The 24,000-nt window shown below is 42.4% G+C and overlaps 1 protein-coding gene across 4 annotated transcripts in view; it reads left to right on the forward strand.

Moving 5' to 3' along the window:
- LOC138370331 (leucine-rich repeat serine/threonine-protein kinase 1-like) overlaps positions 1-24,000 on the forward strand; it is a 304,947-nt gene that overhangs the window by 90,941 nt on the left and 190,006 nt on the right. Inside the window, exons 2-4 of one of the 4 annotated variants that reach the window (XM_069334576.1) lie at positions 409-920; positions 2,849-3,046; positions 7,369-7,534. In XM_069334576.1, the coding sequence (XP_069190677.1) occupies positions 645-920; positions 2,849-3,046; positions 7,369-7,534 (640 nt within the window). In that variant the 5' untranslated portion in view covers positions 409-644. Of the gene's footprint in view, positions 1-408; positions 921-2,848; positions 3,047-7,368; positions 7,535-24,000 lie in introns of those variants that run through there. The other 3 variants (XM_069334577.1, XM_069334578.1, XM_069334579.1) reach the window with 3 other exon arrangements.

Raw genomic sequence — 24,000 nt, forward strand, 5'->3', positions numbered from 1 at the left:
GTAGGCCGTAAGGGCTTTTTAATATTTTGGTTAAATGATATAGTAGTAGACAATGTTTCCTATTGTACCTATTAATACCATGGTAATGAGAGTGGTAATATAACCATAGTGGACTCTGTGCATGTGGACCTTTCATTGTGTGATGTCCTCGACTCGTCACTCGTGGGGCGTTCTCGTGGTTTCTCAGCCAGTCTGACCACCACGATATTGTATCGTTGTTGTTATAGATTCAGCTACTCGGAACAAGTTCCAAGTAGCACGGGCTATGGTAAGCCCGTAGTGAACTTACCTGGCACAGGAGCGGGGCAGTAACTGACGATATTGTAATGGTATTATCCTATATATAATTGACTTGCGATGGCAATATGATGTGTACATCACCTCTCCGTGACCTGTGTGAATGTTTAGGATGACGGAGGAAATGTTCCCCCAGGACATGGCGTTTCAAGGTGCGAAATTAAATTAGAAAACTCGCGATCATGTGTGATTCGTGACTTGGACCCACTGTAGTTGTGGGCGGTAAATAGCATGGAAACCATTTTTACATTACTTGACAATGAACTATGCGTCGCTGGAACGTGCACTCTTCACGATTTCGTGCAAGGCTAAGCATGCACGCAGACTTGGTGTGACTTAGCGGGACGATGAGAGACATTGTGCAGGGTCAGAAGCTGCCATTTCTGGACTCCTTCAGGGAGATGGTGCTATCGGTGGTAGAGAGGCTCAAACCGGGCCTGAACCATCACCACCACCACAACCAGGAGACGGCCCTTCCCGACCTCGAGGAGGAGGAGGAGGAGGCCGAGCAACAGGAGGAAGAGCAGCAGCAGCAAGAGGAGAACCTTGACAACAGACAATATCATCTACAACCCGGCCAGGTCTTGGCTGCCACGCTCACCTCCGGCCACGTGCTAGTGAAGGTTTGTCCACATCCTGAGTTATCCTCCGTGTAGGCTTCTGACGTCATTATACCCCTGGAATCATTATATCCAGGAATCACTCCCTCACATGTAGGGGACTGACACCCACCATCACCCTACCCTTGTATTGTGGTATGTGGTTTGTTTTGTATTTAATCTTCGGTGTTGGTATAACATCTGGAGAATGCCTTGGTGTATCGGCTAAAGGCTATCAAACTGTAGACTGTGGTACAAGGAATGTCCCTATTGTTATAGGACTGTGTACCACCTACCATCCTTCTGGTGGCGACTTACGAACACTTCGGGAGAAAGGGACGACCTTGCTACGTACTTAGGGGAAACAAATGAGCATAGTCACACCTAACTTTATCCACATTGAAGCCAAAGAACTCCTCCAATATATTATTTTCCAAATGATGATATATGAATTGTTTATGATCTTGCACCAGTTATATATATTTTTCTATACTTGAACGGTTCAATTTAGGTTTGTGTAGTGTGTCTTAGAACCGTATCGTATAGTGTAAAGTGTGTCTTAGAACCGTATCGTATAGTGTAAATTCTTATCGCCATAGTTTTGTTAGTATTAAAGGAGCAATGTTTTTATAATTCGTCATATTTGGAATGAGAGAAATTATTGCCAGTTGTGGAATCCAAATTTCAGAATAGCTTCAAAAATATTTATATATTTTTTTAATTAGTGTTGTGTACTTAACTGTAATAATTTTCAGACTGGGCGAAATTTTGGTTAGATATCACAACACTACAACCTCAACCACAACTCTGCCACTACCATCACTATTAATGCCACTACCACCACCAGCTCTATCACCACCACCACCATCTCTATCGCCATTACCACCACCACCACCACCATCTCTATCGCCATTACCACCACCACCACCACCATCTCTATCGCCATTACCACCACCACCACCACCATCTCTATCGCCATTACCACCACCACCATCTCTATCGCCATTACCACCACCACCACCACCATCTCTATCGCCATTACCACCACCACCACCACCATCTCTATCGCCATTACCACCACCACCATCTCTATCGCCATTACCACCACCACCATCTCTATCGCCATTACCACCACCACCATCTCTATCGCCATTACCACCACCACCATCTCCATCTCTATCGCCATTACCACCACCACCACCATCTCTATCGCCATTACCACCACCATCTCTATCGCCATTACCACCACCACCACCATCTCTATCGCCATTACCACCACCACTACCACACCACCGTCACCATCACTATCACCACGACCGTCACTACTACCACACCACCACTGTTACCACCACCATCACTATCACGACCACCACCACCACCACCACCACCACCCGGGCATTATTATTCTGAGCAAAACACGGATTAACAGTTCCCTGTGGCTTAATGGTTGCTGGTGTTGCAAGTGGGAATGATTCGGGTTCAAATCCTCTGAAGATGGGACAACTAGGCACCATTTCCTTCACTGTTCTTCCCTGCTCATCCAGCAGCAGTTGGGGACCTCGATGTTCAGTGGTTTGGCGGATTGTGTTGTGGAGAAAACATGGTGCTAAATAACCTAACAACCACAAAAAACACTATTACAACTGCAAGCACTGCTTCAACCACCACCACAAACCACCACTACTATCACCAATCGTTACCACAAATAACATCACAACCATCATTACTACTACAATACTTCCCACTACTCTCTTCCCAGATGGAAGGTGTAAGGTGAAATTGTAAAATACTTTAAATGTATAACATTCAGGAGCAGTAGACCAATGTAATATCTAACCTGGCGCTTCTGATATTCATGCAGTAGTCAGATAGTTCTTATTTCCTGAGCTCTTTATGAGACCCCACTCTCTGAGTAGGCAGTAACCTTTTACTAATCCTTTCACACATTACAGGCGGCTCTGTGGGACAATGCTGAGCTGCTTGAGGACCTACTAAATGGTGATCAGTTGGCTCACCTGGACTGCAGGGATGCATGGGGCCGGACGCCACTGCATGCAGCCGCCACAACCGAGTCTTCCAGGTGCCTCCGAATCCTCCTTCAAGCTGGGGCCGATGCTAACATGGCCTCGGGACCCCGAGCCGAAGGACGGGTAAAACATGCTTCCTATTAGTTGCCTAGTGAAGTGTTGTGCTACTATTCTTTGTTGATAGTCTAGGTGTTATGATTTCTAATTAAGAGGTGTGCCAGTACCAGTACAATATTTTAACTGATACCGGTATACTTATCTATTAAATGATACCAGTATCATACTGCAAAATGTATGATCAAAGTAAAATATTCCGATAATGATAAACTTTTTTCTTCAGATGTTGAACTATCCCCATCTGTATATAATATATAAATATATAAATATATAAATATATATATATATATATATATATATATATATATATATATATATATATATATATAATAAATATAATATAATATAATATAATATATTCGAAGTATTGTTGAAATTTTACTGATATCGACATTTCAGAAAATAGGGTGATGTCACCGACACAAGTATATTGGCACATTTCTAATTTGCTGTATGCACTGTATTCATTTTGTATCGGTGCATATTATTACAGTATTACCAGTGTATAAATCTAATTACAGTACTGTATCATAAATTATTCTAGTTTGTTTCATAACAAGCATATTTGATTTCAAAATACATTTTCAATGGGGACTATAAAGATATTAAGTGGTATTTATTTTTGTGCTTTATGAAACAACGCAGTCCAGAGTTCTACCCAATGACCAAAAGTATTTTTAGGACCCACAGTAGTCAAAGTGGGGGAGCGTCCTCCGTGATTTCACAATCCGCAGGTCTATGATGAGGACAGTTATGATGACAAAGATGACAGGAATGCTATCTTTTGTTATATGACAAAGATTGCTGGGAAGACGGGACACCATGAGTGTAGCTCATGGGGGCATTTGGGGGCCTCGTAGCCTGGTGGCTAGCGAGCAGGACTCGTAATTCTGTGGCGCGGGTTCGATTCCCGCACGAGGCAGAAACAAATGGGCAAAGTTTCTTTCACCCTGAATGCCCCTGCTACCTAGCAGTAAATAGGTACCTGGGAGTTAGTCAGCTGTCACGGGCTGCTTCCTGGGGGTGGAGGCCTGGTCGAGGACCGGGCCGCGGGGACACTAAAGCCCCGAAATCATCTCAAGATAACCTCAAGAAGATAGCTCTCATCTTGTAACTACACTTAGGTAATTACAACATGTACTTAGAGTGGAAGATCCTGCCTTTCACAATTAGTGATCCTGCCTTTCACCACAGGAACAAAATTACACAAGTATTAAAAGAAAAAATGCAGAGTTGTTTACACAGACTTTGCAATTGATAAATTTAACTAGTGAGCGATAGCCCATAATGGATATTTAATTGCCCATCAAACAAAATAATGTCCAAGAGCTGTGTTCCCCACAGCTCTTGTGGGGGGAACACAGCATCGTCACCACATCATGTTCTGTGTTCCCCAGCTTGTGTTCCCCAGAGCACAGTCCTTGCACCACTGCTCTTTCTCATTCTTATCTCAGATGGAGACAAAAGTACAAGTCACAGCTTTGTGTTATCCTTTGCAGATAATACAAAAATCAGCATGAAAATTACTTCTATAGATGATGTTGAAAACTGGTAGCTAATATTAATGAAGTCTTTGATTGGGAAGCAGAAAACAACATTAGCAGTGATAAATTCCTGGTACATAGGAATAAACAAATTGAAGAACTTAAAACGAAATATAAGTACAAGACAGAATTCACCCATACACGGGATAACAACATGCAAAGCATCTGAGAATAATAATGTCAGACCACCTAACTTTTAGTGATCATAATAAATATATGATTAACCAGGAAAATGACAGGATAGATTACGAAAACCTTCAAATCCAGGGATGCAACTACAGGTACATTGATCCTACTTTTAAAATCACTTTTGCTTTCTCGCCTTGAGTACTGTTTGGTATTTGCTTCCACTTTCAAAGCAGGAAATATTTATGAAATAGAGGAAATACATAGAGCATATACAGCACACACTCAAATGATAAAGCACCCAAACTACAGTGGTTATCTGGAGGTTATCTTGAGATTATTTCGGGGCTTTAGTGTCCCCGCGGCCCGGTCCTCGACCAGGCCTCCACCCCTAGGAAGCAGCCCGTGACAGCTGACTAACACCCAGGTACCTATTTTACTGCTAGGTAACACTCTGCTGGTACCTCTGTTTTTTAATTTAATTCGTCCCCAGAGACGGTTCGAAAACCGAAACGAATTTTCCCATAAGAAATAATGGTAATTGAATTAATTTGTTCCACACCCCCAAAAATATTAACTTAAAAATACATTTTATATTTACTACTACAGGGTACTTATATTTTGTACTACAGTATGTACAATTATATCTTACCTTTATTGAAGACTCTTGTTGGCATATGGAAAACAGTGAGGAAGGGGGATGAAGAGAGGTGTTTGGAAGGCGAGTCCCCTTCCATTATAACAGAAGTGATAACATTTCTAGGGTACTTTCTCTTACGTTTTGCAAGTATACCACTAGGATCTGGTTGTGGCTCACTGCTTGCTTGTCTTACTAAGAATTTGTTAATAGACACTTGTTTTTCGCTATGTTTTAACACTTGTCTGTGTTAAAAAAACAAAAAAGCACAAAAACAATGAAATTCTTCACGAAGAATTCAAGCGTGTTCGCCACTAGGCGGGAGACACTTGTAAACTGAGGCACACCACACGGTCGGTTGGCCCATACGTGTATCAACAAAATAGAGCACTGAGGCAAATCTCTGGTACTGAGTCAAATTTTTAAGAAATTTAGCTCAAGAACCGAAAAATTTGAAAACGGGCATTCAACAACCGAGGTTCCACTGTATTGGGACTGTATCAAAGGTCTCAAAATGCACTCTCTAGAAAGGACATTAGAAGTATCACTTAATGCAGCCCAGTTACTGGTTTGGTAACAGGGTTGTTGATTTGTGGAACCAATTACCGCGTAACGTGGTGGAGGTGGGGTCCCTCGATTGTTTCAAGCGCGGGTTGGACATGTATATGAGTGGGATTGGGTGGTTATAGATAGGAGCTGCCTCATATGGGCCAATAGGCCTTCTGCAGTTACCTTTGTTCTTATGTTCTTATCCTCCTGTCTAGATAGTACTTTTTGAAACTATGTAGACTTTTGTACATATATATTGATGTAATGGATAATTACATAGTATATTTTAATACTATTCACTTTTGAGAGTCTGGGAAAAGCCAAACTTCAATATTCTTAGACCAATTATAGCACATATGTACTATATTAGGCCTCAGATAATGTGTACAGTATTAGGCCTAGGATGGTTAGGTTAAGATAAGTTTTATTAGAAACATAAATAAAAAAAACTTTCCAGTTTGTCTAAAATTCTACTTTCTAGTTGTCCATTATGTCAATACTGTATATTGTTATTATAAACACTATCTAAACAAGAGGATGGGCTGCTTAAATACTGGAAGGCCAGGTCCCAAATTTTCACAGTAAAATAACATACTGGAGCGAAAAAATATGGTAGGAAATGCAGAATAGACCTGGTGAAGAGCAGGGGGTGCCATAGGTACAATTAGAGAACACTGTATGACCATCAGAGATTAATCGCTATTCAATATCCTTCCAGCAAGCATAACAAAATATTGCTGGTACAACAGCAGAAATGTTCAAGATGAAACAGAAGTTCTGGACCAACCTGGTTGTAGTGGATGTGTGGGTCTGTGGGCAACAGCCTGTTGGACCAAGTTATCACAAGTCAAGCCTGGCCCCAGGCTGGGCTTTGGGAGTAGAAGAACTCCTAGAACCCACTCCTGGTATATTTCAGGCCTCAACCCTGTAGTCAGAAGCAAAATGGGGAAAGCAGAAAGCAAAGAAAGGACAAGAACATCAACACATGACTTAAAGATCAAGGAGGTTCTGGAGGAGCATGAGTCATCTGGAGATGGGAAAATGCAAGACACCTAGAGAAATGTGAGCGAGTCCTATTTGAGACCAGGTTTTGGCACCTGGTCTGCAATAGGTGATACTCTGAATTTCCAAGGACTGGTGTGGCATGATACATGCAGAGCTATCCTGGCAGCTAGCACCGAGGAGCTGCCAAGAAACCCACCAGAAAATGATGTTTCATTACATTCAATGCTGAATTTTTATGCATTTTATTTCGTTTTAAGTGTAACTGGAGCTAGGAATGTGTGAGAGGTCATTTGAAGTACAATATTGTACTGGGACTATTAGGTTGAAAGTATAACTCATGACTAAGGGGCAGTTAGCAATTACTATACTGTATGTGTATCATTTATTGTATCATGAGTATCTTTATACAGTATTGTACTTCTTTCCTTACATTGCCCTCATAATTTGGTAATAATGATGTGTTTCAGACTTGTCTGCATATAGCCTCAGAACATGGAGCAGTGGAGAACATCCGCTTGCTGCTTGACCATGGTGCTGACCTTTTGGCTAAGGATGCCAATGGACTTACAGCCTTAGACTTGGCAGAGCAGGGTGAACACACACAGTGCATGACCGTCCTCAAAAATGCTGCAGGTGCGTTGACAAATGTTGATTTACCTCTGGCTATGATTTTTTTTTATTGATAATACTAAAGTTTAATTAGGGGATAAAATTTTTGTATACCTTTGGCTTACCTCTTATGTTACGGAATCACATCTACGTCATTCATTAAATTTACCTGAATTTACCCGAGGGCCACCAACACTAGTGGCCTCGATGAGCACAGGAAGCCAGTGGCTTTTCAAAGGTCTAGGTTCGGTCAATGGTCAAAAGGTTTGGTTTGGTCAAAGGTTCGGTTCATTTTTTTTACTGCTGCTCCCACTTGTTGTGTAACTTTTAATGAAAGATGGATTCTGATGCCAAGGTCATTTTCTTCATCTATCTGTTGTAAGGTAGTGTTGTCAGTTTGGTAGTTGCACCCCACATGTAAGACCTTACATTTATCTACATTAAAAAGCATTTGCTAGTCATCTGACCATTTGTGGAGTTCATGTATTTCTCTTTGTAAAGTCTAAATATCACCTTCACTTCAAACTTTAACATAGATCTTAGTGTCATCTGCAAATTTGATGATGTGGTTGTAATATTCTCATAAATGTATGTATGTAATACCAGTACTGTAGTTTGATTGTATATTTACATTCTGCATTTGGTTGGTGTGAGATATCATTTTGGGGGGTTAAAAACTGTTCCAGCTAGGCTGACCCCTCCTAAGTAGCAACCCTTACGCTTAAACACTGGTACTGTACCACTAAGTCTTCAAATCGTACTAAGCCCGGGACTTTTGTAGGTCTATTAGGAACCAGGACCAGAATTTGGCTTGTGTAACGGAGTGAAGGGGAGTATGGGGACCATAGTTCTATCTTAAAACTGTTCAAAAAATATTTGTAAAGCAAAGCTAAGCACTACTAGAAAATGATAAATAAAATTAGGAAAAGATACAAATGATATTTGGCAGTGGATGGGCAAACCAGATGACTTTGGGTCCTGATAAACCACCCACTTTGCTGGTGCACTGCCAGTATTGGGTCCTTGCTTGGATCTTATTGATGCTTACTGAAACTAATTATTGGTGTTTTGTGGGATTATTGTTCCTTGCAGGACTACTGATTTGTAATTTTTTTTTTTAATATATGATTCTTGAATTACCTACTGATTACCTGTCAATAATTCTGAGGATAAATGTCCCCGCAGCCCGGTCTCCAACCAGACCGCCTGGTTGGTGGTCTAGTCAATCAGCTGTTAGATGCGACTGCTTGCCTTTTGGTCTCATGTGATATTATTCAAAATCTGCACACAGAAATCAGTCCTTCTAGTATTTTCCAAGTGTAAATTATATATCTCTCCCACCTGCACTCTAGGGGATACAGATTTCAAATTTGTAAGCAGCCCAATAATTTATATGTTTTATTGAGTAGCTTCTAGCAGAAAAAGCTCTTTGCATAGTCTCCAGGTCAGCAATTTCCCCAGCTTGGATTGGAGCCGTTAGTGTGCAACAATATTCTAGTCTAGAGAGCACTAGTGTCTTAAAAAGTATCATCATTGGCATGGCATTTCCTGTTTGAAAGGTACATGTTATCCAACCTGTCATTTTTCTTGCAGTTGTGATGGCTACTTTGTCATGTTTATAAGAGTAAAGTCTTCCAAAATGGTTACTCCTACTCTAACATGAATGATTCTCTAATCAGAATTATCTTTTTTGTGGAGTTGGAGTTACTTCCCTGCAGATCACCCCATATAGAGTTGCCTTGCTTTCAGGTAGAGCTTAGGATTTTTATCACCAATGGGAGATTCTTTGCTTGCTAATGTGTGTTAGCAAACCTCCAATCAGATGTAGATCAGGTCTTTCTGTGGGCTACAGAAAATAATATGGTGTTTAACGAAGATAAGTTCCAGCTCATGCGCTACGGAAAAAATGAAAATAAAAAAACGGAAACCACGTACAAAACTCAGGCAAATCATAACATAGAACGAAAAGGCAATGTATAGGATCTGGGTGTACTCATGTTGGAAGACTTTACCTTTAAAGAACACAATAAAGTAGCCGTCACAACTGCAAGAAAAATGACGGGCTGGATAACAAGAAATTTTCACACTAGAGATGCTATACAGTACCGATGATGATTCTTTTCAAAACGCTAGTGCTCTCTAGAGTGGAATACTGCTGCACAATGACAGCCCGTTTCAAAGCTGGAGAAATTGCTGACCTGGAGAGCGTGCAGAGATCCTTTACTGCTAGAATCCACTCAGTAAAACATCTAAACTACTGGGACCAACTAAAGAGCCTAAATCTGTATTCCCTTTAACACAGGCGGGAGAGATACATAATAATTTACATGTGGAAAATAGTAGAGGGGATGGTCCCAAACATGCACACAGAAATAACATCACATGAGACCAGGAGGTATGGCAGGATGTGCAGAATACCCCCATTGGAAAGCAGAGGTGCAACAGGTACTCAGAGAGAGAACTCTATCAACATCAGAGGCCCGAGACTGTTCAACACGCTTCGACTACACATAAGGGGCATAACTGGCTGACCCCTCACAGTGTACAAGAGAGAACTGGATAAACACCTCCAAAGGATACCTGATCAACAAGGCTGTGATTCGTACGTCAGGCTACGAGCAGCTGCATCCAACAGCCTGGTTGACCAGTCCAGCAACCAAGAGGCCTGGTCGACGACCGGTCCACGGTGATGCTAAGCCCCGAAAGTACCACAAGGTAACCTCTAGGTAAGGTAAGGTGTTGTGCCTTGCCTTGACTCTTGTGTGTTTTCAGATCTTGCACTTTAGCTAAGTTTGTGTTTGGGTCACATTGTGATTCTCATAGTTTTGTACAACTTTCCTCATTATCTAATTCTCAGGACCAGGTGCTTGGTTAGCTGACAATGTTTTCCATTCTCCTGGCATGTCTGCCCATTTTTAACTGCCCAAGCAGCCCATTCCCATGTATCAGGAAGTTTTATTATCTCAGCTTCTCTATTGGTTGGGTTATGCTGGATCTCCCACCCAATTTAAAGCTAGAATTTTTGCTATTGTCTTCTCTGGCTGTTTCAGATTTTTTATTTTTACTTCGTTGGATATTCCCGTTATTCTACTATATATGTTTCTATTTTTGGGTTCAGCGGTACTTCATTCTTAGGTGTGCAATATTTTTTGTTGTTTGGCTTCTGTGTGAGCTGTTGCTCGCTGGCATTGTCAGGATGCCTTGTGAGTATGTGCTGTGGCCTTTTCCCTTATAGCAACAGTTGTTTGCTTCCCGCCCTTGTTCTTTAATGTTTCTTAAAATATTAGCATTTCTTCAATGATTGGTGGTTTATACCAGTGTTTCATTCTAGTAATTTGTTCCACCATCACAGGTGAGTGTGTTTACATTTCTGTTGTGGTTGCTTCTCTGGGTGGTGGTAGGCTTTGCTCAGATCCTTCCTCTTGTTTACTTCTTCATTATTGTTGCCCCCTTGAATTGATGCCGAGTGCCATGGAAATTTTGGTGTTAGCTACCATTGCAATCCTCTTTGCTGATGGCCTGGTTGGCCTTGAAGGGCTTTCTGTGTCTTAAGATGATGTGCATGTGTTGTTTGGTTGCAAATGATGGCAGCTGATGTGGGTTTTTTCTACTCTTTGTGATGGATTTGGCCTCCCTGCATATATCTCTTCTTGGTGTTATGGATGGCATTCTGCTTGTGCTTGAATGGAGCTTTATATTTTCTTTCTCTTGGAAAATTCTTAGAAAATTTCTTCGGCCATTCTAAATGTATTTTCGTTCTCCCTTATTGTTTCAGAATCTTCCTCCATTTTCTTTCCTTCCAGTCTAGTCAACCATCTCATTGAGATGGCTTCCCACTACTGGGTCCCATCAGTCATGGAAGTTCTATTTGGCTTTCTGGGGACCAGAGCCAAGACCAGTCCTAGGGTTGTTGGCACCCTGGGCAGGCTGAACTTTGGTGTCCTTACAAATACAATTTAAAAGAATTGTCACAAGGAGAAAAATGGCAAATGTAGGAATAAAGAATTTATTACAATACAGTATATAAGTTAAAGAAAACAGTTCGAACTGTGTATGGAGCAAACTGTGTATATTCTAGCTTTCACCTACTTTTACTTAATTTGAATTGTTTTTCACAGTTTGATCACCGTAACAGAAAGAATTAATAATCCATCTCAAAAATCTTTCTCCACAAGAAATTTTAGCATTTTGGCTTATTTCTTTTTGTTTAATATTTTCAAATTTTTCCTTTGTATTTGGAAGATCCCAATCACATGACGTAGTACCCTCTAGCACGTGGCACCCCAGGCAATTGCCTGAGTGGCTTGTACTTGACCAGAGCCAGAACCTGGCACCCTCACAGAGGTGCAGAGTGTGGGGACGTAATATTGTCTCCCCACTGAGAAAGCATCCAGAAAGTCAGCGAAGCTTTGCAGACTTTACACCAAGGTTCATAGAAAGCAAAGTGGCAAAACAGCCAAATGGCTCCATGGACTATTAAGGCAAAAATAAGCAATTCAGTGTAGCTAGAGTAAATTCATTTGTACTGATATCCTCCATCCTGCAGCCTAAAGCCCCTGCAGACAGCCGACTCCATGCCCAGAGAGAGAGAGAAGATTAAGCCACCCAAAAGGTGGCTTGGGCATAAATAGCCCATAAGTGGTGGCCCTTTTGAGCCATTTCCAGTATCAATAAATGATACTGGAGACCTGTGGAGGTGCGACTGCACCCTGCGTGACGGGAGATGTCTCCCGTCAGCATGCCCAGTCTAAGAGTTGATGTAGTGGTGTAACATTGCATACTAGTGGTTTCCTTGGTCTTCATCAGTTATGCAAGCCCTGCTGCTGCTTAGACTATGTGCCGGCCATCCTTTGGACTTCAGATGTTGCAGGGGCCTTTTTTTTTTTTTCTTTCTTTTTTTTTTTTTTTTTGGCATATGCTTCATATTCATGTTTTCTAGGTTGGAGGAGTGGACATGGTTCGTCTTGAACTTTTTGATGCATGAGCTTGGGGTTCACTTCCCTGGGTGCTTGTTTAGCACTGCCCCAGCATTGACAGTTACTTCTCTGGTGTATTCTGGAGTTCATCCCTTTGAGGCCTGACCACCAGGGTTGAATGCCTTGCCCTGTGCTGTGTATGGTTACTTGGCTTCTCTGCTTAGGAGACTGGGATATTCTGGTTGGTTGTGAGTGGGGTGCATTGATGTGAACATGCATTTAGTTAATACCGCATGTTGTGGATGCCCTTCATACCTGCATTGTTCACAAGCTGCATTCACTGTCTACTTTCAGCGAGCATCCCTAGTGCCTGGGTGTCGTGCTTGGCTAACTTCCTTCAGGCTCTGGCAATTTCCATGCAGATCAATGGTGTGATTTGTTATGGTTCAACTTGAAAAGTTTGGCTTGCTAGATAATTATTACCTAAGTGTAATTATCCAAGTGTGGTTACAGGATGAGAGCTACAATCGGGGTGTCCCGTCTTCCCAATACTCTGTCCTATAATGCTTTGAAACTACTGATGGTTTAGGCCTCCACCTTCTGACTTGTTCCAATCATCTGCCACTCTGTTTGCAAAAGTCTGCAAGTTGTTGAGGTCTCATTGGTCATTGTACTGGCCAGCAATCATTGTCTCCCTCTCTGCCATACTGCCTGTTGAGTCAATGATACTAGGGTCCTATGTTGTAAGTGCACATAGCATCTCTTTTTCTTCTCGGCTTGCTTCTCATTCTGAGGCTTGCCAGGTAGCTGATGCTTCACTAGTGGAGTTCCCATGTTCATGGTTTTGCAACTGGATGCTCCTTTGGATGCCCTGGAGTTGGTTCCTGGGCATTGGTGTGCTCCGCCTATGCTACATGCCCACTAACTCCATTGCAGATGTGCTTTGCTCTGTTTCATTCTCCCCCACCTCCTACTTCAGGCTCCATTGTTTCTGTGGTGTTCAAAGTCAGAGCAGGATTTACTTTCTTTTTTTTTTTTTTGCCTGGCCTTTTTTGGGGGTGGTCCCATCTAATTCAACAGTGGAGGCAGTTGAGCTGTCTCTTCCTGTTGGTGATGTGGAGCTTTGCCTTCACAACCACACTCTTCCTCAGATCTATTATTCTTGACCTCCTTTTCTCCTTTATGTCCTGGGCATTATACATTGAATAAAGTTCTGCTTCTGGGCCATCATGACTGGCTTTCAGGGCCCTTTGCTTTGCCCAATGCAAAAGGGTTGGGGAGACATAATGGAGAAAGTTTGATTAATAAGCTCAACAATAAGAATTAAACAGATCCTCCTTTTCTACTTTAAATCATAAATATAGAACAAGTGATTATTATGAACTTTATTTTATAATATTTATTATAGACTTATTTTATAAAAAAAGTTTGTATAAAATAAGTCTATTTTATAGACTTTTAAGTCTATTTGTTATAAATTATTATAAATAAAGTCTATTTATTATAAATTATTATAAACACCTCGAACATGAGAGTAAACACTCAGGGCCGGCACCATATCTTTGAATTGGCGGGACTCAAACAAACGAACAGGGTGCATACATTACATATATTAAAGGACACAAGAAATACGACGTAATACAATGGTAAATAATCTCAATGGTAAATAAATAATCATTCACCAGATAGACGATTGTACTCTAGTACTGTACACTGATATAACTAAGATAACTAACCTCATGAGCCCACATCACACCCTCTGTGTGTGGAGTCTAGCCCCTCTCTGTCCTTGTGGGATGCAGGGATACTACTCTCACAAAAACACGTGGGAAAACTTTACACACACAGAAGCATACACATTTACTAATGGTCAATTTAACATGCTTGCAAACACTTACAAATAAAACATAAAAATTGGCAAAAATAAAACAAACTGGTATTTTAACTAAGAATTTTTTTTAGAGTAATAACAACAAAAACGTAGACATCAATTACCAGTCATTACATGAAGAAGGGTTCATGGGTGTCTTTCAACCCATCTTGGACATTGATTTCTTCAGTGGGAGGTCTCTTGCTCCTTTGAGGGGATTTTTCCTTCCTCCATTATTAGACGTTCTAATTTTTCTCGGTACTTTCCCCAGGGTTTATTTCCGTTTGCCTTTTTGGTTTCCTTTTGCAGAGTTCAATCATTGCTTTCTTGCTGGCTCCAGGCTCCATCTGGTCTGGGTCTGCTTTGGCTTCTTATCTGTGATGTTTAGTTCCCTGTTTATCCTGGCTGGCTGACTCACGTCCTTTCATGGGTGACTTTGCAGATTTTTTCCGAACCCAGGCATTTGCCTAGCATGTGGTTGCTCCATTGCAGCTGTCTGTGCCTCTGGTGCCCTTGTTGCAGTCCTTTGTTGGTTCTTTCATTGCCACTTCCCTTTGGGCTTTTGGGTCCTGGGTTTTGTGGCGCCATTCTTCTCCTGTCATTCAATGTATTCACAATCACCTCGACGCAAGGTTGAGGTTTTGTGATTAATACTCGACTGCCCTTCCAGGGTCAGTAGTCAGGGCCGTTTTATTGGGTGTGCAACTTGGTTCTTGTGTTTGCAGCTGTGTGACAGGCTCTGTGGAGAGTTTAGCTTCCTCTAGGTTTCAACTACTTTCCACTTGCTCCCCAGTGGTTCATTCCTTGGACCGTAAGGGTTTGCTCAGTCCTAACTTTGGAGTTGGTCTCTTCATGTAGCTTTGTTTTTATATTTTGGGGGTATGATCCTCATTGCAATTCGTGTGTGGGGTGTGTGTGACATTCTCTTGGATGGGTCCCCTCATTTCTGTTCTTGCATGGAATGGGATGTCATGACCACTTCCTCTATTGGGTTTGCGAGACATTCGGTCACCTGTGATGATCCCCTTCATGTTGTTGTAGAGCTGGCTACTTCCCTCCTAAGTGGCTCTTTTCCCAAATCTTGTGGCTCTCGCAGTGGATACATTTTGGCGTGACTGATTGAGGTGGTGTATCATTTGCCTCTTTCTCCTGTTTCAGTTGTTGGTTTGCGTGTTGTCCATTCTGGAGTCATATTCAGAAGGTGATCTTTGTCTCCTTGGAGGCCTGTTTGGACTTTTTTTCCAGCTCTTTTGGCCCTTTGCCAAAACGTGGGCATGGTTTCCATTGTTCTGCTGTTTGTGTCTGGAATTTCCGACACTGGTCTTCACCATTTTTGTGGCAAGGAGGTGATTGGATTATTGGTGTTCCACTCTCTCACTCTCTTTCTCTCTGTGGTGGCAGTATGTCATTGCCTGTGCTCGTTTCATCTCTTATATCCCTTAACCTTCTCTTTTGGTGTCTATTTTGGGGATTCTGTCCTTTTATTTTTTTTGCTAACTGTTACCTCATGACGTTTTGCATTGGTGGAGCCAACATTGCTTCCATGCGGCATTGTTTCAGTTTCAACACCATTCTTCAAGCTGTGCCTGGTGTTATTTCAGCTCCTAGGCTCATGCTTCTACTGAAGTCTTGGTCTCTTGAACAATATGAGGCATATGAGGCATTCTTTCAGCCATTGGTGAGGAGTTTGTTCATCTGCAACCTTCCCCTTCATTTCAGGCAAGGAATGTGTCAGCTGGTTTCTGGAGGAGTCCTTTGGTATTTGATGCCTGATTGGTCCATCTGGGGGTGCATCAGTTGTTGTCCTTGATAGTGGCACTTTGTCGCTACCAGTGTGCCATCAGTTCTGATGTGGTGGACGCCTTATTGGTTGATCCTGTTACTTTAGTCTCTCTTTCCAGTGCTTGTCTTTCTTTGGTTGTCTGCTGTGTCATGAAAGCTAGCCAGCCTATGGTCTACCCTCAAGCCCAAGATGTTTGTAGGCTTGCTGCATTGGCAGTGGACTTATCCATCACTTCATAGGGAGATATTTGTACTTGAGGTGAGGTGGTTGGAGTTCTAAGTCTTGGCAGATTGGTATTTGGTATTAGGCATATGTACCTGGTCCGTGTTAATCTTATGTGACACTGGGCCAAATTTCCTGGCCCATAGTCTCTTCATCTGAGTAGTGCCCAACATATCTCCTCTTCCCTGTCTCTTGTTTTCCTGTTTCTCTGTGGTTAGTTAGCTTCAGGGAACCACAAAAGGACACCTCCAAGAAAACCAGCATTGAGTGCAACACCTTCAAACTGGTTTTGGAGTTAGCTCGGGGATGGGGCTCTTGGCCACCTGTTAGTGGCTGTTCATATTAGTGGATTTATGCTAGTTGATGAATCATTAGTTTTCTCTATAGTTGTTTGCCAAGTCATTTTGCTTTGTTTTCTATGAACGTTGTAGTTGTCTGTAAAGCTTCTCTGACTTTCTGGATGATTTCTCGATTGGGTGACGATATTATATCATAGTTCTCTGCACCTTTATGGGAAGAGGCGGGGAGGGAGGGCAGGTTCTGGCTCAGGGGCCAGATTCACAAAGCAGTTACACAAGTACTTGCGAACGTGAACATCTTTCATCAATCTTTGACGGCTTTGGTTACATTTATTAAACAGTTTACAAGCATGAAAACTTCCCAGTCAACTGGTGGTGTTGTTTAAACAGCCTCCTGGTGCTTTGGAGTTCATTAACTGTTTAATAATTGTAAACAATGCCGCCAAAGATTGAGAAAAGATGTATAGGTTTGTAAGTGCTTGCCTAACTGCTTTGTGAATCTGGCCCCTGATACCCAGTAGGTGAAATAAGATTCCTACAATTGATGTGACCCAATACTACAGTGGGAAGCCATCTCAGCAAGATTGCTTCAGTTAGCCACCATGGCTCTACTGGACAGTGGCATTTCATGTGCAGTAGAGGAGTCACAATAATGTGGCTGAAGATAGGATGACCAAACCACACATCAGAAGTGAAGAAACGATGACGTTTTGGTCCGTCCTGTACCATTATCAAGCCGTATGAAAGAAGAGAGGAAGGTGCAGGCAAATATAAGGTAAGAGAGAGTTAGGTGAGGAGCAGGTATGAGAAAGGTAAGAATAGGATAAATTTACGAATAAGGTAAGAATAGGATGAATGAAAGAATATGGCAAGAATGTAAGAATTTCATTACATTCATTACTGCTATTAAAAATTTTGATCATGATTTCATCTTCACTGCTACAATCGTCTTAAAATTTTCTTCTTCAAAGTACACTTTAGATAATCTTGGCTATGTGGTGGAAACGAGATGAACTGAACTAGAGCAAGACTGTATTAATAATGACTGCTTGGATAGAGTTTTGTAACACCAGTCCCATAAAGGGTTTGCTCAATCTTATGGTTTAAAAGATAAGGGACATTAATTTATAAAGGAATTAAACCAGCTATCTTATACATTCACATAAACTACAATAAAAAATGCTTATTGCGTACATTTCGAAAGTTATTTGCAACTGATGACGATCAGATTTGCTTGCCAGGTAAAATAGTGTGCACCATCCCTACAGGGGACCATGCACCAGTGTACACCAGGCAGTGACTGTTGCCTGAATAAGCGAAGAAAGTGATTAGAGAGGAATGTCAAAAGATGTTGAGACATGACATGATTGAACCGAGTACTGTACATCACTGTGTCTGTCTCTGGTTGTGCTTGTGTTTAAGCAGGAAATTGTGAACCCTGCATATGTTACTTTTGGTTGTCTAATGTACTGATCCCCAATCTAATTTCTTCTATCATATCTGCTACAAATATTTCTCTCAAAAACAAACACACATACATGATTGATGATACGTTCACTAGCAGGGTGTGTGTGTGTTGGGGGGGGGGGAATAGTAGTTAGTAACAGTTGATTGATTGACAGTTGAGAGGCGGGCCGAAAGAGCAGAGCCCAACCCCCACAAGCACAAATAGGTGAATACACATGGACCTAGGGACCGGGGTTCGATCCCCGCAGCCGACGGAAACAAATGGGCAGAGGTTTCTTCACCCTGATGCCCCTGTTACCTAGCAGTAAATTGGTACCTGCTAGTTAGACAGCTGCTACGGGCTGCTTCCTGGGGTGGGTGGGTCTGTGTGTGTGTGTGGGGGGGGGGGGGGGTGGAATAGTTAGTAACAGTTGATTGATTGCCAGTTGAGAGGTGGGACAAAAGAGCAGAGCTTGACCCCCCGCAAGCACAACTAGGTGAGTACAACTAGGTGAATACACACACATTCCCATGAAGTATCCCGTAGCAGTTGTCTAACTCCCAGGTATCTATTTACTAAGTGAACAGTGGCATCAGGTGTAAGGAAATCTATATTTGTATTTGCCTCTGCTCTGAATCAAACCCGGGTCTGTATGTGTATTTGTTTACAACTTATCTCGATCTAGTAGTAAATGTAATAGTTGTAGTTTGCTTTAGTTCTCCATAAAAGGGAGCCGGCGGCTGAGCGGACAGAACACTGGACGTGTGATCCTGTGGTCCTGGGTTCGATCCAGGGTGCCAGCGAGAAACAATGGGCAATTGAAAGAAACAATTTCTTTCACCCTGATGCCCCTGTTACCTAGCTGTAAATTGGTACCTGGGAGTTAGTCAGCTGTCACGGACTCCTTCCTGGGGGTGGAGGCCTGATCGAGGACCGGGCCGTGGGGTCACTAAGCCCCGAAATCATCTCAAGATAACCCATTGGTCAGGGGTTATCTTGAGATGATTTCGGGACCGAGTGTCCCCGCGGCCCGGTCCTCGACCAGGCCTCCTTTTTGTTACCCCCCCCCCCCCACTAGGAAGCAGCCTGCAGCAGCTGTCTAACTCACAGGTACCTATTTACAGCTAGGTAACAGGGGCATCAGGGTGAAAGAAACATTTTGCCCATTTGTCTCCACGTCCACCTGGGATCAAACCTGGAACCTCAGAACAACGAATCTGAAGCGCTGTCCACCCAACTGTCAGGCGCCTATAAAACATTACGTTTGCTGCCTGGAAAATGTCCTTTAGTGTGTGTTCCTGCCGCTCAAAGCGTGGTGGCGCTGGAGGCGACTGAGGCCTCTGGCACCCGCCAAGTGTTGGTGCACCTTATTGTTGATGATGTGTTTTTGAGACTTGTACTATTTTTCTCTTTATTACACGATAGTCTTCATTAAAGATTGCTACGTACACACACTCAATTTCCGTGTACGTATATGATTGCTATGGACGTAAACGATGTGAGGCTGGAAGAAAGTGTCTTTTTCTTGAGTATGAGAAAGTAGTATTGTTGTTACGGGTGTGAAGATCACGTTTGGGGCCAGACCCCCCAAGGGTCAGCCCGTATAGTCTCACCTGACACCCGTACAAAATGCAACTGTTGCGCCTGGCCAGAAACGTACGAACCCAAACAACCCACTTACCCTCGTGAAGGCCAACGCATATTAACGTTAATATTATGGTGCTTTAATTTGCATTGAAACGTTGAATTTTAACAGATTCCCAATTCCGTCCTAAATGCGAGCCATTAGGCGATCGGGGAGGGTTTTAGGGGGGGTGAGACCTTCCTGAAGGGTGGGGGGGTGGGGTCTGTCGATAGATACGACCGGTTGATAGATACGATCAGTCGATAGATACGACCAGTCGATTGATACGACCAGTCGATAGATACGACCAGTCGATAGATACGACCAGTCACATATAAGGCGTCGTACATCAGGATAACAAAATTATGTGAAATGCTCAGCAATGATGTAATGTTGGAACTAATGACTGCGACTGGATTACCCAATTAAAAATGGACCTGCTAGTCACGTGATTCATATTTAATAAATTCAATGAATAATTAGTTTTTTTGTGAGGACGAGATATTTATCTAGTCAATGAAATTGAAATATGATGTCGTTATAAAATGTGTGTATGTCCTGGTCGGCAAATATATATACTGCTCTGGACTCTAAATTTATCCAGTTTGGGAGTGGAACGATATTACTGGAGTTTATTGGGTGTGCGTTATGTTATACCTCTTGTGTATTGTCATGAAGCTGATGTATTGTTTGAGCTGTGTGTGTGTGTGTGTGTGTGTGTGTGTGTGTGTGTGTGTGTGTTTGTGTGTTTGTGTGTGTGTGTGTGTGTGTGTGTGTGTGTGTGTTTGTGTGTTTGTGTGTGTGTGTGTGTGTGTGTGTGTGTGTGTGTGTGTGTGTGTGTTTGTGTGTGTGTGTGTGTGTGTGTGTGTGTGTGTGTGTGTGTGTGTGTGTGTGTGTGTGTGTGTGTGTGTGTGTGTGTGTGTGTGTGTGTGTTTGTGTGTGTGTGTGTGTGTGTGTGTTTGTGTGTGTGTGTGTGTGTGTGTGTGTGTGTTTGTGTGTGTGTGTGTGTGTGTGTTTGTGTGTGTGTGTGTGTGTGTGTCTACTCGCCTGTTTGTGCTTGCGGGGGTTGAACTTTGGCTCTTTGGTCCCGCCTCTCAACTGTCAGTCAACTGGTGTACAGGTTCCTGAGCCTACTGGGCTCTATCATATCTACACTTGAAGCTGTGTATGGAGTCAGCCTCCACCACATCACTGCCTAATGCATTCCATTTGTTGACTACTGACACTAAAAAAGTTCTTTCTAACAAACACACACACACACACACACACACACACACACACACACACACACACACACACACACACACACACACACACACACACACAGAAAGCAGACCGTAACAGCTGTCTAACCCCTAGGTACCTATTTACTGCTAAGTGAACAAGAGAACCAGGGTGAAAGAAACTCTACCCATTTGTTTCCACCATTGGGGATAGATCCCCGGACTCAATGATTACGAATCCCGAGCGCTGATCATTCAGCCTTCAGGCCCCATAGCCGTCTTGCGTGTGTGCGCGCGCGCGTTTGATGATGATGATGATGATAAGCAGTAATAAGTGAAAGGTGTACGTCTTACTGTGTAAGACTGTCTCAACACCCCAGCAGGAACCAGGAAGCATCAACACTATATACCCACCAGAGAATCGAGAGCGGTTAATTCCAACGGATATACTCTCTCACAAAAACTGTGCATACATATCTTTAGTATATATGGGTTTTAGGTTGAGCTGCGCTAGGCTGCATTGGGTTGGGTTGATTTAATTCTAAAATCCATTGACAAATCATCTTATATATGAAGTGAGTACATATGAAGAAGACAGAAATTTCTCTTTCATTCTCTCTCTCTTTCTCTTTCTCATTTTCTCTCTCATTATCTCTCTCATTATCGCTCTCTCTCTCTCTCAAAACAATATTGCTGAAACAAAACAATATCTGAGAGAGCGAGAGATAGTGTAAACGGGTTGAGGTTCTGAGGAATTAGAATATGAGCTTGGAATGTTAATCGACTGAAGTGAACTGTGAGCGGGGGGGGGGGGGGGGGGGGGAGGATGAATGCTATGTGACGAACACGGTTTGAAAATTCGAGTCACGTATTTATTTTGGACGATTAGCCGTCAGAGACGCAGCTGTTGCGCTACGGAAGCGTCCTCAATTACTATTATCTATAAGAGGTGTTTGACGCGTGGCTTCGTTGCACGATTACCCGTGTTAGGAGTATTAATGGGACAGAGAGAAGGGGCGCAATGATGTTTGGCAACCGGCCAAAAGTGTTTGGCGGGAACCAGCCCCCTGGGAACGGGTTATCTGTCTGGCATGAGCGTGAAGCCTCATCAACAACCTTTGACCTTGGAAGTTCTGGGGCCAGATTCACGAAGCAGTTACGCTAGCACTTACGAACCTGTACATCTTTTCTCAATCTTTGGCGGCTTTGTTTTCAATTATTAAGCAGTTAATGAGCTCCGAAGCACCAGGGGGCTGTTTATAACAATAACAACAGTTGATTGGGAAGTTTTCATGCTTGTAAACTGTTTAATAAATGTAACCAAAGTCGTCAAAGATTGAGAAAAGATGTACACGTTCGTAAGTGCTTTCGTGAATCTGGCCCCTGGAGCCTGAGAAGACCTTGATGCCTGAAATCATTTTGATAGGCTATTGGGGACTGATAAAAGCATGGAAGAAAATCTTGATTCTAAATTGAACTTAGTTTCGCGGGAGTCTGATTATAGCCAGGAAGCTCCAAGAGACCAGGGCTAGTGTTCATCAAGCACTTACACTTGTCCACTTGCGAAACTTGTACATCTTTTCTAAATCATGTCGACTTAGTTAGTATTTATTAAACAGTTTACAAGTTTGGAAACTTCGCAGTCCAAGGTTACTATTGTTCTATACAACCTCGTAGTGCCTCGGCGCTCATAAAGTGTTTAATGTATGTAAACTTTGCCGTCACGATTGAGGAAAGATGTACAGGTTTCGCAAGTGCTTGGTGAGTCTTGGCTCAACTGGGAACTAGAAATATCGCAGAAGATATAATGTTTAGAAGGATCGTGAAGTCTGGAAACAGCATGAACTTGGGAGGAATATGAAAACCAAATGTAATATTGGAACATTGAACCTTGGAAGTGTCTGGAGGGGCAGGTAATATTGATACTTGAGTGTGTGTGTTAGTAACCATTGCTCCCCAAAGGAAGCAGAGGAGCCATGTTGTAAGACACTACTTGACGGTCCTTGGAAAACATCGATGGACCTGTCAGGCTTGGAAGAATAAATATATTGAGATGAATGGCCTGCTGGCTGCCATATACCAAGCAGTCAGGCTGTGTCAGGCTGTGTATATATATATACACAGACTGACTGACTGACGGACGGACCGACCTGACCTACCTGACCTACCTGACCTACCTGACCTACCTGACCTACCTGTCCGACCGATCGACCTGACTGACCTTTCTCTCTCACTCACTCAGCGTGTCGTCCATAAAGCCACTCACTCGCGTACGCACACTCACACGCACTCTCTCTCTCTCTACTAGGTGATTACACACACACACACACACAGTGTGTGTGTGTGTGTGTGTGAACAATAGGGTGTGTGGAGAAGTGGATATAAATGTAAATAAATATAATATATATATATATATATATATATATATATATATATATATATATATATATATATATATATATATAATATATATATACATATATATATATATATATATATATATATATATATATATATATATATATATATATATATATATATAAATATATATATATAAAATTACATTCGTTTGGGTGCATGAGTTTGGTGTTTGCTATTGTGGGTGTTTTCTTATTACTTCATGCTTGGAGTAACATGCGGGGGGGGGGGGGTGTTTGCCAGACGTTGCTGCCGGAGGATTTAATAACGTGACGGAATTTCATTTTGTAATTCCCGGCATTGTTTCTGGGGATATATGTTGTTTTCCTCTTTCCTTCTTGCCCACACTATTGATGTTCCAGTGTTTGGGTACGTGCGGTGAGTGGCTGTTTGTTGGGGGTAAGCCAGGGTGTCATTCTTAAGGGCAGGGGTGTCATTCTTAACGCTAGGGGTGTCATTCTTAAAGGCAGGGGTGTCATTCTTAAGGGCAGGGGGTGTCATTCTTAAAGGCAGGGGTGTCATTCTTAACGCTAGGGGTGTCATTCTTAAAGGTAGGGGTGTCATTCTTAAAGCCAGGGTGTCGTCCATAAAGCCAGCGAATCCGAAGATCAAGTGTTCTCGCGACGCGGTCTCTGATCTGGCCTCCTGGTTTGATCTGGTCAGTCAGGCTGTTGTGATTGACCTCACC

The sequence above is a fragment of the Procambarus clarkii genome, chromosome 31 (genome assembly GCF_040958095.1).
Source record: "Procambarus clarkii isolate CNS0578487 chromosome 31, FALCON_Pclarkii_2.0, whole genome shotgun sequence".
Classification (NCBI taxonomy): domain Eukaryota; kingdom Metazoa; phylum Arthropoda; class Malacostraca; order Decapoda; family Cambaridae; genus Procambarus; species Procambarus clarkii.